Source organism: Sebastes umbrosus, chromosome 5 (assembly GCF_015220745.1).
Source record: "Sebastes umbrosus isolate fSebUmb1 chromosome 5, fSebUmb1.pri, whole genome shotgun sequence".
In the NCBI taxonomy this organism is placed as follows: Eukaryota; Metazoa; Chordata; class Actinopteri; order Perciformes; family Sebastidae; genus Sebastes; species Sebastes umbrosus.
Window position 1 is genome coordinate 21,594,937 of NC_051273.1, and position 18,251 is coordinate 21,613,187.

Sequence of the window (18,251 nt, forward strand, 5' to 3'; positions counted from 1 at the left end):
CTCAAGATACCACGTGCATATGCAAGTTAGTGCACATAAATTTAAGCTGTGCACGTAAGTCTGAGCTCTACATGCACCGTTGCCTGTAACTTGGAACAGAAAATATGTTGTGCAGGCCTGCCAACTGTCACACATTGACCGTGAGACTCTCGCAATTGACACTTTTCACACGCTCTAACGCCACACGTCCATTTTCTCGCAGTGAAAAATACATTTATAGCAAAGCGCAACAGCAGCACTGCGGTAAAGCCAGTTGCCACTTGGATTATGATGTGCTTAAACTCTCAGAAATTCAGGGATCGCTTGCCACATAAAGTCTTATAAATCTGTGCATGTCCTACCTTGTTTTGTTCTTTAGGTTTTGTGGGCGTGGTGCTATTGCTTTTACTGTCCTTTGTATCTTTCTGCAGACGTCGCCTAGCTGCCTCTTGCTCCTCCTGATAGGAGATAAACCAATTTAGTTGTTTGATACAGAAAATATAGTAAGTATAGTGACTCACGTCAATACACTGAGAAAGAAGAACATGACTTACCCTGAGTTTAGGATTTTTGAGACTAGCAAAATAGTTTTCAAGCTGAAAAACAGAAAAAGGAAAACAAGGTTATTAGAATATCATTTTCATTACTTTTAAAAGTGTTTACATTCTACCTAAGTTCAAATAACCCTGGTGTTTACATCAACATTATTAACTTCAGAAATGTAATTTTGATTATAATTGATGTTTTATAAATGACTGTTCAGTCTGTAAAATGTGCTTTCTTGTGTCATTAAATAATATTTCTCTCAATACATCTAAAAATATGTTTCTAACTCTTTTTAAAGCAAACAATCAACAACACTTCAGGTTCATTTTTGCGCCATGTGACGTGTTTTGGGAGTATGATCAATTCTAGACTGGTTCGTTTTATTTGTCTTCCTGTGATGTTATTGGATTATGATATTATAATGCAGATTACTGACCAGACATTTGCTTTGATGCAGTCACAAAACCTGAGTACATGAGGTCAGCTGACCGTTGGTTGAAGTATTTGTGCAACTTTCAACAGAAGCTTTTGACCAGTCACCCTTTGAGGTTGATTTGCCTTTATTCACTTACCGTTGCTTAACCATAAGAACTCATCCTCTAAATCAAAAGGTACAAACAATAGAGTCAAATCCATATTGGGACATGTACACCAGGAAGTTACACCACCAACCGTTGGGTAGACATTAAGCAAACTTCCTTCAGTTGGTAACACACAACAAGATTGTCACTAGCACTTTTTAGGGCAGCGTGCCAGCTCTCTCACTGGTAACCAGGGATTACTTTAACCAATTACCAGAGAGACACACGCATCAGTGTTGTCTAATGCACTTGTGTTTCCCTGTGTGTTCTGTCCTCAGATTGCTTACTCCTGGGACTGACGACTCATTAAGACAATACCAGCTGTTATTATGGCAGCCTGTCTCTCGAGTTTAGGTTACTCTTTGTCTCTAACGTATAATGTGTTTGTACCGCTTCAGCAGTCATTTAGTGTTTGTCAAGGTCTCCTCTAATACTCATACTAATGCTTACTATAGTGCGGTCTATGGTATGCAGGTAGTAGGAAACTGGCTTTCCAGTCCAGGACACGGAGCCCCTCAGTGGAGAAAGCTCCACCACACGCATTATTGTGCCAATATCTGCAAGACGGAGAAGAAAAAACACGTCACTGGATGTCAGATACACATCAAATGAAGAATGAGACACTGAAATCTGCTTTTCCACTAATCGTGGTACTTACCACTCAAGTTTCTACTGTTTATTCTAAAATTTAAAGGTGCAAAAGGTTTGGAAGATACAATTTTTCCACCTGTAGAAATAAAAAAACAAACAAACAACAAAAGCAATAAATACATTTTCTTCAGATGAATTCTAGATGCTGCACAGTGGACACATACAGTAGCTCCTATGGCTCACTACATAAAGCAAACATAATATGAAACACTTCCCAAAAGAAGAGTCAGTAATCCATAGACATATTCATCATGTTGTCATTTTGAAGGGTAACTTTGGTATTTTTCTACCTGGACCCTATTTTCCGATGCTTTTGTGTCTAAGTGACTAACGGGGACAACAATAACGCTGTAATCAACCAGTCAATGTGACGTTACGTCCACTAGAAGTGCTTGTTTTTGCCACTGACAGGCACAGATTGTTGTTATAAGTGTCTGACAACATTATAGAAAGGACCCTACAGAGAAATAAATCCTTTTTCTTTACCTTTCTCTTGATCCGGTCTGTTTTGTTATTGTGTCCAAGTCCCGCTCAAGGAAAAGTCTCGTTGTGAAATCTGAATATCCGTCTACTCTGGCTCAAATAAATACGGGCAGCCTTCAAATTCAAAGAGCCATGACGCTGAAAATCTTTTAGACAACACTAAGCTAACAACAACAAACTCTGCCCGGCTGGCACTTGCGTTTCCACCATGGATGTATTCCTCTATTCCACCGTTGTTTTCCGGCAACACGTCACCTCACCAGATTTCAGATTTCTCCTTGAGCGAGACTCTTTCCATAATGTTGTCAGACACTTATAATAACAACCAGAGCCTGTCATGACAAGAACAAGCGCTTTTAGTGGACGTAAATGACGGTACCAGCATGCCCCAACAGCACCATAATGCAGCCTGTGAGCAGCTGCCGTCTACAGGGCTCTCCCTCAATACTGGACCAGAAATTGTTGTTTGTTTTAGTCAGTTAGACACAAAAACATGGGAAAATAGGGTCCAGGTTGAAAAATACCAAAGTTACCTTTTAAGTATATAAAACTGAGAGTCAAGTATCATCGTGGGGCCGTGAGGTCAAAGGTCGAGTGCCAAGAGTTGACATAGTGGCTACTAGATACCATCAGCCGTTGTTATTTTAATCACCAATGAGAACAGCTGAATAAATATTGCTTCCAGTGAGCCAAGGCGTCACTCCGCAGTGCTACCAACAGAACGCCTTGATGTTTTCTACACAAACTAAAAGTTGTCATAAGAAAAAGGCAATTACCACCTGCTATTTAAAAGCTTTATTTATCAACCTTTGATCATTTTTCTCCCGAGGCCTTGTTAAATTTCTCCGTTTGTTGTCGCTCATCAACCATCTGCTCTGACATACAAACTATTTAATGGCACTTAAAATGACAAATTAATGCACAACTCACAGTGGAGATTAAAGGACAAGTGGAAAGAAAATCCCATATTTCTATTTCATTGTATTGCTTAGGAAAAGCAAATCAACAGAGGTTTTATTCACTGCTCTTGTGTTTGACAGAAAGCCTTGTCAGATGTATATTGCCAAGATTTTCCTTTAAAAAAACATGTTTACGTAAAAGTTAATATACTGCGGCTTGGGAACACTTTGGCTACTCACGGCAATAACCCTCACTTAGTGATCACAAAAACAAATTTGAGGTTGGCTGAAAAATACTAACCTTCCTTCATGTTAGCAAAGCGCTCCTTCAGCTGGTGATCTACCTCTGGACCAAAGGCAAAGTTATTCACAAAAATAATACTGCAACAGACAAAGAAAGAAATATTTTAGATCTACAGTTGGCAGTTAAACAGAGACATACTGTATGTTTTGGCACAGATCTGCAGACACATTTATTCAAGGATTGCTTGGTCATCTGTCAGGAAATATGTTTCATAACGGTAGCTTTTATTACAGGACTGAATCTTTGCTTTACAATGTAGAGCAGTTTCTATTTATCTAGTCCCTCGGTGTATAAATTCAGCTTATAAATGGTCTTATTGGAAAAGGGAATGGAAGATGTGTCTTTCAGACTGTTACGGTGACCCGGTTTGGTTTAACACCTTGTGGTGGCGATCCTTTCCTTCCATTCTTCAGACAGAAAGTCACCTCTCTCCAGCTGAAAGAAACAAAGCAACGTAAGAGTTAAAACAAGGGCTGTACGAAAATATCGAAAATATCGAGTATCGCGTTTGTGATACTGTATCGATTCTCAAAACCACTATTGATTTTTAATTAATAGTTTACATGCAAAGATTTACTCAGTCAATACTTTATTTAATTTGCAAAGACAAGTGCCCTCTCAGCGAATGTGTCCTCTCAAAGTAGTGCTATGATGTTGGATGTTACAGGGACTTTGATAAATGCAAATTGCATAAAAAAGTAACTTTTTTTTGCTCAGATTTTATGCATACGGTGGCGTGTTCTTTATACAGTTTTCCTAAAGTTAGATATAAAAAATCTCATTATATCGCCTTGTTTACAGTATCGCAATATATCGTAATATATTGAATCGTAACCCCTGTATCAAGATACGCATCGTATCGCCAGATTCTTGCCAATACACAGGCCTGGGGAAAACCCTGAATATCGTGGATCTGCAAAACAATATTTTAAAAGTTTTTGAAAATGTGCATTACGATAGACAACTTACTGTGTACTCCCCATGTTTCTTCCCGTACCATTTCATCCACTTTTTAAACTCTTTATCCATGCTCTGAGAGAAAGAATGTGAATATTAATATCCGAACACAATGTGTGGGCGTGTTGCTACAGGGTAATGATGAGAAGATGAAATGTGAACCGGGGAATCCACTCTGAAGACTGATTGGACACAAAGAAACCACACAGCGGAAAAAACTTCCGACTTCTCTGTTTGGTGGTTTGCGCTGCGCCAACGCTGTGTCATTTCACTACAGTGACGAGATTGAGCGGTGATTTTTGACACAGCGTTGTTTTCTCTGCTCTCTTTCTGGAATACCCCTCTGGTCCTGCCAGAGATTTATGTGGTTACCTCTGCATAGGTAGCTGGAATGTCTGCCTTCTCTACACCGTAGTAGTGTCTACAATTGGTTGCTGCTGCAACCTGCAGCACCACCTGCCCCACTCCTGCAAATAAGAAAACAATAGATTCACATCTTACACAAAACAGACAAAGACACCTACAGTGTAGGCTGTCAATATAGACACCTTGTTCATAACTTAACAACAATTAGAGATGCACCGATTGATCGGCCAGTCGAAACAGTCTCATATAATTTATTTTTTGCCGGTCAAATTTACACACACGCCGCATGATTGTTTTACGTTGCGTATAAAGCCCAGACACAGAGCAGGGAAAGGCTTTAGCATGATAATAAATACTACTACTAACCCATCCCTAAATTATTTTTTTTATTCATCGTGTTTCAAGCAGTCTTTTGCGATGTGTTTATCGTGCATGTTCATATGGCAATGACAATGAAAATACGATTTATTTGCAATGGGTGCATCTCTAACAACAACTATGTTAAAAAACGTTTTTCTTTCACCTACACTGGCATCCTGACCTACTCCTACAACTCTAAACATCATCATTGTCCTTTAAAAATCAATATCAAAAAATGTTCTCACTACACTACTAGTAAAATATCAAACTATAAACAATACATTTAAAAGGTATGGGGACACACTACCAATAAGAGCAGACTTACCACTGCCGAGGTCCACAAAGGTGTCATCTTCCATCATTTCCATCTCGTCGATGATCTGAGCCACCAGGTCGAAAGAGGTCTCTCCGTACACCTCGGGGGAAAAAGGCTCGTAGTTGTTCAGCTTCTCCGGGTCGGTCACTGAGTGGTTGTACACCTGCTGCAGGATGTGTCTCAGCAGCCCGTTGGAAGGACGCTTGTTCAGCTTCATGGGTTGGGTGGTCCCTTTCCACTATAAGGTGGGATTATATAGTTATTCACACAAAGAACACTCAAAACAAATCAGTGTACAGATATTATCCAGTGGTGCTTGCCTTTCAAAGAGAAGGACAAAAGAACACACTAGGTGTTTTTTTTAGGAAAAAGAAAAGAATATTTCTGAATAAGATCCATAAATAAGACAATTTTGGACACAAATGTGGACTAGATAGCAACAGTGTTTATGAAACATCTTGGTCAATAACTAGAAGCAAAAATCATTAATTATAGATACATATATTTAAAGAACGGGTCCATCTGTATTCTTTACCATTTTCTTTTCAAATGGAAACGCTCTCTCAGCCATTAGCAAAAAGCAGTGACGTAGGTTACCAAAGTGAGCCAATCAATAAGGTGAATAATGTGAACGCTGGCACTAGCTGAGTCAACGTTAACTGGGCTACGTTTGGAAATAACTGAAAGATTTAGTTCCGATTTTTTTTGAGGTGGAGTTGTATGTATATTCCCGCGTTCTGCGAGCTAAAATTATTTTTATGAATGGAGTCTGGTGGCTTTGAAGATAACTACTTTATATACGGCTGCAGTTACTGTCTGAAAGGGCTGTCTGATGGCGAGGTAAAGCTGCTGTGAACGGTAGCAGCAGAAAAACGTATTGGTCTACCGCTGCATCGATCGGTTAGTTATGTTGTGTTATTGTGTGACTTTTGGATCTGAACTAACGTGGCGTCCACAGCAGTACATTGCTTAGCATCTGTGCCGGTACTACTGTCTGCTTCTCCAAACTGGGAGCATTCCGACTGCCATCTAAGTTACGGTATGCAACGTTAATACACTGACTATAAAGATGTATATATACTGTACATGTAGCAGCGTCATCATGCAGAAACCCACGTCAGGTCACATAGGGAAACGTGTTTTTTAAAGGACTTGGGGAAAATAGCATTTTGACACTAAAACATACGTACTTTGACCAAAGTTTTAATGTTCAGATTTGAATACATAAGGAACCCCACTGGGAAGCTACAGAATGATGTAAAAAAAACTACCCTCTAAAAATATTTTTGTAAGACAGTGTTGGGTCATGCGTGGGACTGAATCAAAGAACACTGTAATTGACTCACAGTGTTGCTCACTTTTAGTGACTAATGTTTCCACATCATCTTCACCTACACAGCACTCAAAACCCTTCACACATACGGACTCACCAGCTGGTGAATGCTGTCGATGGCCCTGTTGTACTTGTCACAAAGTCTCTGCATGCTCTCGAAGCTGTGAGAACAACAAGACACAAAATTAATAGCATCATTTAGTACAACATGAAATCCAACTTCCCAGTCAAACACCTATTTTTACTGTGGACTTAACAAGAACAATTTTCATCTTAATATAACTCAGAACATACTCCACTTCAATATTTGTGCCAATGGTGACATAGATATTTGCTGTTACTGACACTTTTAGACAACAAAAACTTGCCTGTCTGGATGAAAGTGACATTGTAAGAAGTTTTATTAACTGTCTCCTAATCTTCATATATTTTGGACAAGTCCTTTTAGTATTTATTTAGTATATACTTCTAGTTTGTTTTTTTCAGTGTCATAGTGACACATACGGATGTTGACGTGACCCGAGGCTCACCACTTGGTGTCGTAGTCGATGAGTACGTAGTTTTCCATGGCCAGTTTGAGGTCGGGGATCTCCTCACACACCCACCTAGAGAAAGCACACGTATAAACTCATCACTAGCTCACATAGACCACACACGGTCACTTTCTCTCTGTGTGAATGTGGGAGTGTACATGTGGGAGTTGAGTCAGAAGGAGGAAAGATCACTTACCGAATGGTCTCGATGATTTCATGAGCAGCATCATGGTGTTTATCCTGAAAACAGGGAGGGGGGAACAAAATATTAAACACCTCTCAGCATGACCCGTTAAATTCAACAGCACCACAAACCACAGCTTCAAAAATGACTGTAAAGTTTAATAATCACCTTTCAAAAACAATCTCGAGTAGGGTTTATTGCAGGACTGTTTTATTATACTGCATTGGTTTAAGCTCAGTGTACCTAATAAACTGGCAACCAAGTGTAGAAAGCCCAAAACAGTCTGTATATCCTCCCTTAAAATATAGAAAACTCTATAAACCAGATAGCACAACACAGAAAATAAAGAATACTAATAAAAGAGAAGGAGTCCATGCACTTCTGTCTGCATCTAGCTGAGATTTACACCATTTTTTTCCCTCAATTTGTGGTATATGTCATTTAAGTTTACCATTTACTTAAACTTTAAACTTAAACTTTACTTTTTTACTGCATCATGGCTAACAGAAATGTCCCGAACAAGAAGAAATGGACTTGCATTTATATAGCGCTTTGCTAGTCTTCAGACCACTCAAAGCGCTTTACACTACATGTCAGCATTCACCCATTCATACACTGATGACAGAGGCAGCCATGCAAGGTGCAAACTTTGCCCATCAGGATCTAATCTAAATACTCATAAGTGAAATGCTCTACCCTCTGAGCCACAGCCGCCCCATTATAAGCCAAAGTATTTGAATAACTATTTCCTGGCTAACAATTTCTGTTCATGCTACTGTGTGGGTATCATGTAATTAATGGTGAGCAGAGTTGAAAGTATACTAGGGCTGTCCTCGACCAAAGAAATTCTTGGTTGACTAAACGATTAGTTGATTAATTTAATCGACAGATCTGTTAAAACTGAGTTTCTCCACAAAGAATCACACAAAAGCATCACTTTAAATCTTGTGTTATTCAGAGATGTACTCACAAGTTTCTTGGAAATAAGTCATTCAGCATGAAAAAAGCAGAAAAAACTACTAAATCAACTAAAGAAATCTTAGTCGACTGAGACCAAAAACAACCGATTAGGCGAGTAATAGACTAAGAGGGGGCAGTCCTAAAGTATACCTTAACTAAAAACAAGGGCACACTGAAATAACTTGATTACAGCTTCATGTTAACACAGTGAAATGACCACTACAACTATTATGTCTGATTCATCCTCTCGTGACAGTAACATCTCACAGACACAACAGCCGCTGCATATACAACAGTGAGCATAAATGTCACTGAATACTGTTTAGACTACTCAGGAACTCAATGTTTACAACACAGACTACTCACTCTGAATGAAGCAGACTCTTAACTTTAGCAGTCTATTATAGTTTAAGCCTGTACGTTCACAGAGTTGTCAGTTTAAGCATCAACACTGGTGTGCAGACACAGCACAAAATGTCAATCAATGTCCCAAGGTGACGTCCACAAATGTCTTGTTTTGTCCATAACTCAAAGCTATTCAGTTTACTGTCATAGAAGAGTAAAGAAACCAGAAAATATTCACTTTTAAGAAGTTAGAATCAGAGAATACAATTTTTTTTTTCTTAAAAAATTACTCAAACTGATAGATTTATTATCAAAATAGTTGGCAACTAATTTAACAGTTGACAAGTAATCGATTAATCGTTGCAGCTCAACACTTAGATATACCTAAATATGTATAAAAATGTCTGCATTCTAATGTTTTGGGGTAACGGAAAGGGTATAAATGAAACTGTCTTAATCTAAAGGGGTCAATATATACTGGAAAAACAAAGTTCGGAAACTTGTGTTTGGTGGATTATTTCTCTGTTGTTACAACGCTAATGGTCATTGTATTTTACATGGTTGGAAAGCCTGTTTATTTACCTTCGCAATGATGTCCAACTTGTAAGGATCATGCATTTGTAGAATGAGCAGCATAGCTGATTATGTGGGGAGCGCCCAAGAAAAATTTGCTAAAATGCTCTGCCAATGGTAAACAGTGTATTCTCATAAGGCTACCAGGAAGCCTGCAATGACTGCCCTTCACCGCAAGGCCCGTTTGCGCTGGTGTCGACAACACAGACAATGGAACCTGAACATGTGGGGGAATGTCATGTTCAGTGATGAGTCCAGGTTCTTTCTGCCAAAGTTGGATGGCAGGGTCAAAGTATGGAGACGACACAGAGAACGCTATGCTGATTGTTGCACCGATGGAGTAACAGCTTTTGGTGGGGGAAGTGTCATGGTGTGGGGCGGCATCTCCCTCACTGGCAAAACAAGGCTCGTCATCATTGAAGGCCATCTCAATGCAGTGAGATATCGGTTTGAGATTCTGCAGCCAGTGGCGATCCCATATCTCCACAATCTGGGACCTAACTTCATCGTCTAAGATGACAACGCTCGCCCCCACAGAGCCAGGGTTATCACAGACTACCTCCACAATGTGGGAGTAGAGAGAATGGACCGGCCTGCCAAGAGTCCAGACCTCAACCCAACTCAACACTTGTGGGATCAGCTTGGGCGTGCTGTACGCGTTAGAGTGACCAACACAACCACGCTGGCTGACCTGCAACGAATCCTGGTTGAGGAATGGAACGCCATCCCACAGCAACGTGTGACCAGGTTGGTGACCAGCATGAGGAGGAGGTGCCAGGCTGTTGTGCTTGCATATGGATCTTCCACCGCTACTGAGGCTCCTAACGGTGTATTAAATGAATAAAGTGTAAAATTGCCAATATGTCTTGTTTGTTCCTTGTTACTGATAGAGAGTTCAATCATCCAATCCACCAAACAACTCAAAACAAGAGTCAATACCAACAAAAGAATACACTGTTTACCATTGACGGAGCATTTTGGCAAATCTTTCTTGGGCGTTACCCACATAACCAGCTGTGCTGCTCATCCCACAAATGCATGATCCTTACAAGTTGGACATCATTGCGAAGGTAAATAAACAGGCTTTCCAACGATGTAAAATACAATGCCAATTAGCATTGTAACAACAGAGAAATAATCCATCAAACACAAGTTTCTGAACTTTTTTTTTCCAGTTTAGTTTTAAAGTGGCTTTATGGGACACATATCTTAAATTAGGATTAGTTAGTTCATGCTTTGAATTTTACAAACACATAAAAAGTCCATAATGTGGTGGAATCTGAAAAATAGAAACAGACAAAACGAAAACTGTAAAGTGATAAAGGACTTGGAGAAAAGACGGTATAGGCAAAGAGAATAGAAGCATAGAGACGAATCTCCGATGTTTTTTTGACAACAGCTGCTGCTGCCATTTTGGACTAAAAACACTGATTATATTTATAATATTTTACTATTCAACACAGGGCACTTCAGTAGAATATGACAATAGAACATAAATAATTTTGTTTCACTTTTGTACGGCAATGTAGGCGGACGTTTTACTGGCCTCCGGTCTTCGCTTTCAGTCCAAAATGGCGGAAGCATAGCTTTGCTTCTGGGCTCTGATGTTGCAATAGAACGAACAATTGACTTTCACTTCTTGGCAATATACGTTCTTAGGTATAGGCTTCCCTCTTTGTGGCAATAATGCAAGTGTGGGCTCCAACAGTAAAATAATCTCTACTGCATTTTTGTCTGTGTAAATTGGAAACAGATTTCAACAGAATTATTCAGAGTGTCTGAACAATGAATCCTAGTCTGCCTCATAGCGCTTGTTTGCTCAAAAATCTGTCTCTGTTGACAGACAGGAAGCAAGCATTAATCTGAACTTAAACCTACCTCTTTGTAGTTTGAATTTAAGGTTTGATTTCATTAGGCATAACTCAGGAAATTGGTTCTGTTAATTCAAGATTCGGCTCAATCAGACTCTTCCAAACCATGTCTGAGATTTCAGTTAATCTGGTTCAAAATGGCACTTTAGTCTAAAATAAAGCATAATAAAACAAGATAAGATTATAATTAAACTGATCCCATACAGGGAATCTATAGTTAGTAATCTCAGCTGGAGTGTGCGGAGCAGCTCGGTGGGAGTAATAGGACTCGAGTTACACCCAGCGCAGCCAGCCGGAGTCTGTTGCCTCAGCTGACCCACTGACCCACTTTCTGTCTTTGCTCCAGCGCACTGCCAAGAAGAGCCTCTGGTGGAGGGAAAGAAAAGAGGGGAAAGGAGGACAGGAGGAGAAATCACAGGGTGAAACGAAAGAAAGTGAAAGTGAGAAGAAGAGCTAGAAACTGGGGAAAGTGAAGAGGGAGGGGGGCAGAGAGAGGAGGGGAAGCCTGGTAATTCTCAGCTGTTTGAGGCCTGGCAGAGCAGCAGCAGCAGCTAACAGCTCACAGCCTGAAGCTCCCAGCTTCCCGCGCAATACAGCCCGCCACTACTACGCAAACTTCCGCCACAGCTCAAACATGCACGCGCACACACTCAAATATGCATGGTAACACAGGAAATGTACTATTTCTGTCAGCAGCACAGCTATATTATCAAGCTAGCTGTGTTTCTAATAAGCAGCTACACATTTTCTTCAGCAGATTTTTACACTAAATATGGAAGGTGTAAATGAAAGAGACTGTGTGAGCGAGCGAATGAGACTGAAGAGGGGAGGTCACCTGCTCACACAAAGACGGCACACAGCAACACCAGCGTAGTGCTGCTGCTAAAAATAAACACTGTCTGAAAGCGAGAGGCAGACAAAAAGAGCAGGAGACCCTCCTCTCTCTCCCTGCTGTGGCAGTACTGACGCATTTATGACTCCTCCTTTCTACGCCACCTCTTCAGTCACTCAATCTCCCCTGACATCAGTGTGACACATTGTGGGTTTTAGGGGTTTTACGCTACGTGCTGCTCCACTACGTGTAGACCTCAGTAGCCTACGAGAACAAATGACTAAGACTTGTACTTACCACGAAATACCACAAATAATCTCAAACTAACACAACGTCAGTATCTAAAACTACAGATGTTCCGATACCATTTTTTCATTCCAGATACCTGAACTTGAGGTATCTGCCGATACAGAGTACCGATCTAATACCAGCGTGATTAAAAAGAATATATATAGTTTTTATTATTTAACAGCTGTTTACTACTGACCATGTACGGATGTGATATGATTACTATCATTGTTGTATGTTCTGGCTCAGGTTTGTAAAACATGAAGAAATACATACATAGAATGAATGAAATAGAACTTTCTTTTATTATGTAGTTTATCAGTTAGGAAGAACAGAAATTAATTATATAAAAAATTATAAAATATAAAATAATCCGGTTAAACAAGTTGATTTTTTTCTGGGTTAATAAATTATGGTATTGGATCGGTGCATAGACTGGCGTACTGAATTTTGGGCAGTATCGGACGCATCGGAACAACTCTATTAAGGCTGCGTATTAGCAAGAATATGGCAATGCGATACGCTTCACGATACAAGAGTAACGATTCAATATATTGCGATACTGTAAGCAAAGCAATATATTGCGATTTGTTTTTAATTCACACCATTTTAGAATAGGCAAAAACAACAAATATATAATGCATGTAAAAAAACGACATGTTTTTTGCCCCAAACTGCATGTCATTATCATAAAGTGGGCATTTCTGTAAAGGGGAGACTCGTAGGTACCCATAGAACCCATTTTCATTCACATATTTTGAAGGTCAGAGGTCAAGGGACCCCTGTCATTCCAGTTTTTCCTCACCAAAATTTAGCGCAACTTTGGAGCATTATTTAGCCTCCTTCCCGGCAAGCTAGTACGGCATGGTTGGTATCAATGGATTCCCTTAGGTTTTCTAGTTTCATATCATGCCAGTAACCTCACTCCAGCGCCCGCAACAACTTCCGAAAGATCAAATAGCAGTCGGATTTTTAAGAGGTTAATAAAAAAAAATCGATACAGTATCGCACAACATAATATCGAAATATGACAAGATACTCATGTGCATTGATATTTTCTTACACCCCTACACTCTTATCTAAAACAAGATACAGTTGCTAGCTTTTAGTCTATCTGACAGTATCTGATGATTACAAGCATACTGCTATCCAGAGGAGCTGTCTTGACATGTAATTGACAGTAATTGCAGCCCTGTAAATAAATAATAGGTGAAGTTCACAGGTGAGAACCAAACCAAAGACAGCAGTTCAGCAGTACTTAAGCAGCAGCGTGTCTTTTAAATGCTATGTCGGCCTGGTTAATGCGTGCCCCCACACCCAGAACCAGATGGACAAAGAGCTGCACCACACCAGAGGTGCTCTTCATATGGAAGCATTTACAGATGCACAGATGTGGGGATTTAGTGAGAGACGGGGAGAAACACAGAGCAAAAGAAAGAAAGAAAAGTATTTTTATGGGCTTCATCTTGGGGGCTGGATTAGAGTATAAAAGCAAGCCTTATATTGCAACAGCCTGTACAACAGCCATGTTGTGTGTATCACAACACAGTCAGCGCTGTGTTCATGCTCTGTGGGAGTGAAGAATTAATCTACATGGAGCGGGATCTGTTGTCACCAACAAGCAGTTTAAAACGTGACTGGGGAAAACACACACTGGCATGTGTTTTTGAATTCTATTAATATAGCATTGCTGAAGAGGAGCAGTCTCTTCTGTCCTCCTCCCTGTAGAGTTGACCATATGGACATGAGAGGAAGGGAGCTCAGAGAGGAAGTCTTTCCCCTTTGAAAACAGGAGGAGAGCACCGCCACATGAATAGGCTCCATATTGCAGAACTCCACATGCTATCAGCTGTTTCTAATTCAAAACCTAGTCCCAGTATAAATAGCTGTCATGCAGGTCAACAGTATATTAAACAGTATAAATACCTAACATGCTTGCTCTTGAGTTTATTTGGACCAGGATAGGGGTGTATGAAAACATTGATACACGCGATATTATGTTGTGCGATTGATCGATTCTCCAAAACGCTGTATCGATTTTATATTAACCTGTTTAAAAATCCTGACTGCTATTTGATCACTCCGAGGTTTTAGCATGCGTTGGCTTAAAAAACTAAAAAACCTAAGGAATCCATTGGTACCACGCATGTCATGCTAGCTTGTCGGGAAGGAGGCTAAATAACGCTCCAAAGTTACGCTACATTTTGGCGAGGAAAAACTGGAATGGCAATTTTGACAGGGGTCCCTTGACCTCTGACCTCAAGATATGTGAATGTAAATGGGTTCTATGGGTACACACGAGTCTCCCCTTTACAGACATGCCCACTTTATGATAATCACATGCAGTTTGGGACAAAAAAACATGTCGTTTTTTTGCATGCAAAACGTGCATTTGTTGTTTTTGCCTATTCTAAAATGGCTTAAATTACAAAACAAAGCAATATATCTCCTTGCTTACAGTATTGCAAATATATTGACTCATTACCCCTGTCATGATGCATATTGTATCGCCAGATTCCTGCCAATACACAGCCCTAGAACATAACATAATGAAATGGTTGAGGCAATAAATTCAGGAGGGAGGAACTGTTGAGTGTTATCAGATTGAGGCCTGGTGTAAAAGGGAGAGTCTACTACCGTCAGCCAAAGCAGCGAGGAGTGGCCGATTACATTTGCAAGTAACTCTGAAACTCATTCAGTTCAACAACAAACAAACAAACAAACAAACTAATAGCTGGAACTAAAATAACCAGAATACCAGACTATAGGTACAGCGTGGGTGGAGAGGAGATGAACAGAAAAGACCCCATTCAGGCATGCTGAGAAATCTAGCTTTTTTTTCAGTCAGTCTCACCGCACATTACTATAAAAGAGAAACACAATTTAAAGTTAACTATACACCACTGAAAAAGATCACAGGATTTGCAACCGCTTCCCTTTCCGTTTGTCTTCAATGAGTCAACTGCAACCAGACACTGACGTGCTGACATGGAAATACAACTACAGTACACATGTAAGAGAGAATAAGAAGTCTCCCTTTCTAGGCCAGCTAGTTTTTTAAGTTCCATGAGAACAACTGACAGATTTGGGATCAAATAAATGTGCAGAGCTCAAAACAACTAAACACTACCAGCTGGTCTCAATCATGGGAATGCCATTAGATAAAAACACACACACACACACACACACACGCACACACACACACAAACTAAGCACTCGAGGAATGCAATACGAGCACATTCACAAGCCTGCAGCATTGAGAAACCTCACAGAGTTCACACACAACTACTACATACATAACTATGTGATTGTTTATCAAATATATATATATATAGACAGAGTTATAAATACTGAACTCAAATTGAAGCACTTTACCATTGTCATTTTATACTTAATTTACCTTTGTATACTTTACTTCTAATTATGTACATACTACATTCCTGTTTACATCTCTGTGTACATATATTTTTAGTATTTCTCATTATGTATGTACTACATTCCTATTTACACCTTTGTATATATATTGTTTGTACTTCTCATTAATACATAATACATCCTGTTTACATTCAGTTTTCCCATCTGAACCATTAAATTACAAATTCATATTACCATTTTATAATTATTTATGTTTATATTTATTTTAATTGCACTATTTGAACTGGATACATAACTACATACATAACTATGTGATTGTTTATCAAATAGTAATATATACAGAAGTGTAGACAGGAATGTAGTATGTAATAATGAGAAGTACAAAAATATATGTACACAGAGGTGTAAACAGAGGAATGTAGTATGTACATAATGACAAGTAAAGTGTACAAAAGTAAATAAAGTCTAAAATGACAATGGTAAAGTGCTTCAATCTGAGTTCAGTATTTATAACTGTCTATATATATATATATATAATACCTATATATATATATATATATATATATAGATATAGTAAATCTGAGCAGAAAAAAGAGGTTGTGACTTCATTTAGGTAGGTTTCAGTAGGAACATAACTGAGACACTTTAAGGTTAAAGTTATTGTAAACACTGACACAATGCTGGATGTGAATGCTGGTCTGTTTTAAGTCAAAATACCTTCCTTATCACTGGGGTGTCAATACCTGGCTTGGTTGTAGAGTACTATTAACATTACTATACTCAAATGTACCGTATGTTTATAATAAAACAAGTTAAAAACAAGCTACATATCTAATAGCTGTCTGATGCAACATGTGTGTCACCATCCAGACCAGAAAATTTACATTTTATAATTACTGATGTTTATATTTATTTTAATTGCACTATTTGAACTGGATACATAACTATGTGATCATTTATCAAATAGTTAATCTGAGCAGAAAAAAACAGTTGTGACCTAATTTATGTATGTTTCAGTAGGAACATGAGGGATCATACCTGAGACACTTTAAGGTTAAAGTTACTGTAACACTGACATAATGCTTCTTTATCACCTGGGTGTCAATATCTGGCTTGGTTGTAGAGTACTTGTCGCCACCTATTAACGTTTACTCGTATGTTTATAATAAATAAAGGAATAAAACAAGTTAAAAACAAGCTAGATATCTATTATCTGATGCAGCATGTCTGTCACCATCCAGACCAGACTGGTGGTCTGTTTTAAGTCAAAACACCTTCTTTATCACCTGTGTGTCAATACCTGAGTACTTCTCTCCACCTATTAACGTTTACTCGACTCAAATGTACCATATGTTTATAATAAAACAAGCTAGATATGTATTATCTGATGCAGCATGTGTGTCACCATCCAGACCAGACCAGAATGACCTGATTCAACGGTCGAGCGTGCCATGGCTCCTCCAGCTAGCCACCGTTAGCATGAAGAAGCTAGCTAACACAAAGACACCAAACAGAGACTAACTGTTCACATGTAACCGGAGAGATTCACGGTGTTAACACTCACGTATACTGGTAACGGCCACGGGTATCCTGCGGGTTCCGCTCCGACCGGAGATTTGAGCTTGAGCTCCAGCTTTTCTCCCATCCTCCGCTTCACGGTGGCGGCTCGGCGGTAGCTGCTGCTGGTAGCTCGGTACGGCTCTGTGTTAGCCAGCTGGTCGGTCGGTTAGCGAGCAGCCGAGCAGCTACACGACCTGAACATGTTGTTTCAGAGGAAATAAACGGGGGAAACAGCGGGTAATATAACGTAAAGTCGACGCTCGTTACTCGGTAAATACCCCGTGATCCGGTCCCCGTGGCTGGATGTTTCTGACTGGCTCTTGCTTTTTGAATAAAATGCCTGTTTTTATGTCCACTGGCAATAACACATCGTCCGTAGCGCCGCCATCTTGCCCGGCATGAATAAATATGGCAGGAGGAGGGGGGGGAGGCAGAGGGGCCGCTGACGTCACTGAGAGGGTGATCCGTGCGCGTGGGCCAGCAACGCTGAAGCACGAGCGAGCACCCCGTCCCACGGCGCGTGACGGCATTATAGTTCATAGTTATAGTAACATCACGACTTTTTTAATAATAGCTCAATACAGAAATAATTATGTAGAGCTGGGCGATAAAACTACATATATATATATAAAAAACTATATATATATATATATATATATATATAAAACTATATATATATAACAGTATTTATGTATATGTAGCCTATAAAACTATATATATATAACAGTAAATATGTATATGTAGCCTATAAAACTATATATATATATATATATATATATGTAGCCTATAAAACTATATATATATATATATATAAAAAACTATATATATATATATATATAAAAACTATATATATATATATATAACAGTATATATGTATATGTAGCCTATAAAACTATATATATATATAACAGTATTTATGTATATGTAGCCTATAAAACTATATATATATAACAGT

The 18,251-nt window shown here is 39.2% G+C and overlaps 1 protein-coding gene across 7 annotated transcripts in view; it reads right to left on the reverse strand.

The window, feature by feature from the left end:
- The window catches only part of dot1l (DOT1-like histone H3K79 methyltransferase), a 32,346-nt gene extending 14,636 nt beyond the window's left edge, over positions 1-17,710 (reverse strand). For 3 of the 7 annotated variants that reach the window (XM_037769642.1, XM_037769638.1, XM_037769641.1), the window contains exons 1-13: positions 17,301-17,710; positions 7,505-7,548; positions 7,306-7,380; positions 6,873-6,936; positions 5,452-5,680; positions 4,773-4,867; positions 4,413-4,475; positions 3,823-3,878; positions 3,441-3,520; positions 1,765-1,833; positions 1,557-1,663; positions 534-575; positions 342-437 (exon numbers count right to left, since the gene is read on the reverse strand). In XM_037769642.1, coding sequence (XP_037625570.1) covers positions 342-437; positions 534-575; positions 1,557-1,663; positions 1,765-1,833; positions 3,441-3,520; positions 3,823-3,878; positions 4,413-4,475; positions 4,773-4,867; positions 5,452-5,680; positions 6,873-6,936; positions 7,306-7,380; positions 7,505-7,548; positions 17,301-17,381 — 1,101 coding nt within the window. In that variant the 5' untranslated portion in view covers positions 17,382-17,710. Of the gene's footprint in view, positions 1-341; positions 438-533; positions 576-1,556; positions 1,664-1,764; positions 1,834-3,440; positions 3,521-3,822; positions 3,879-4,412; positions 4,476-4,772; positions 4,868-5,451; positions 5,681-6,872; positions 6,937-7,305; positions 7,381-7,504; positions 7,549-17,300 lie in introns of those variants that run through there. The other 4 variants (XM_037769637.1, XM_037769639.1, XM_037769644.1 and 1 more) reach the window with 4 other exon arrangements.
- Between the last annotated feature and the right edge of the window lie 541 nt (positions 17,711-18,251).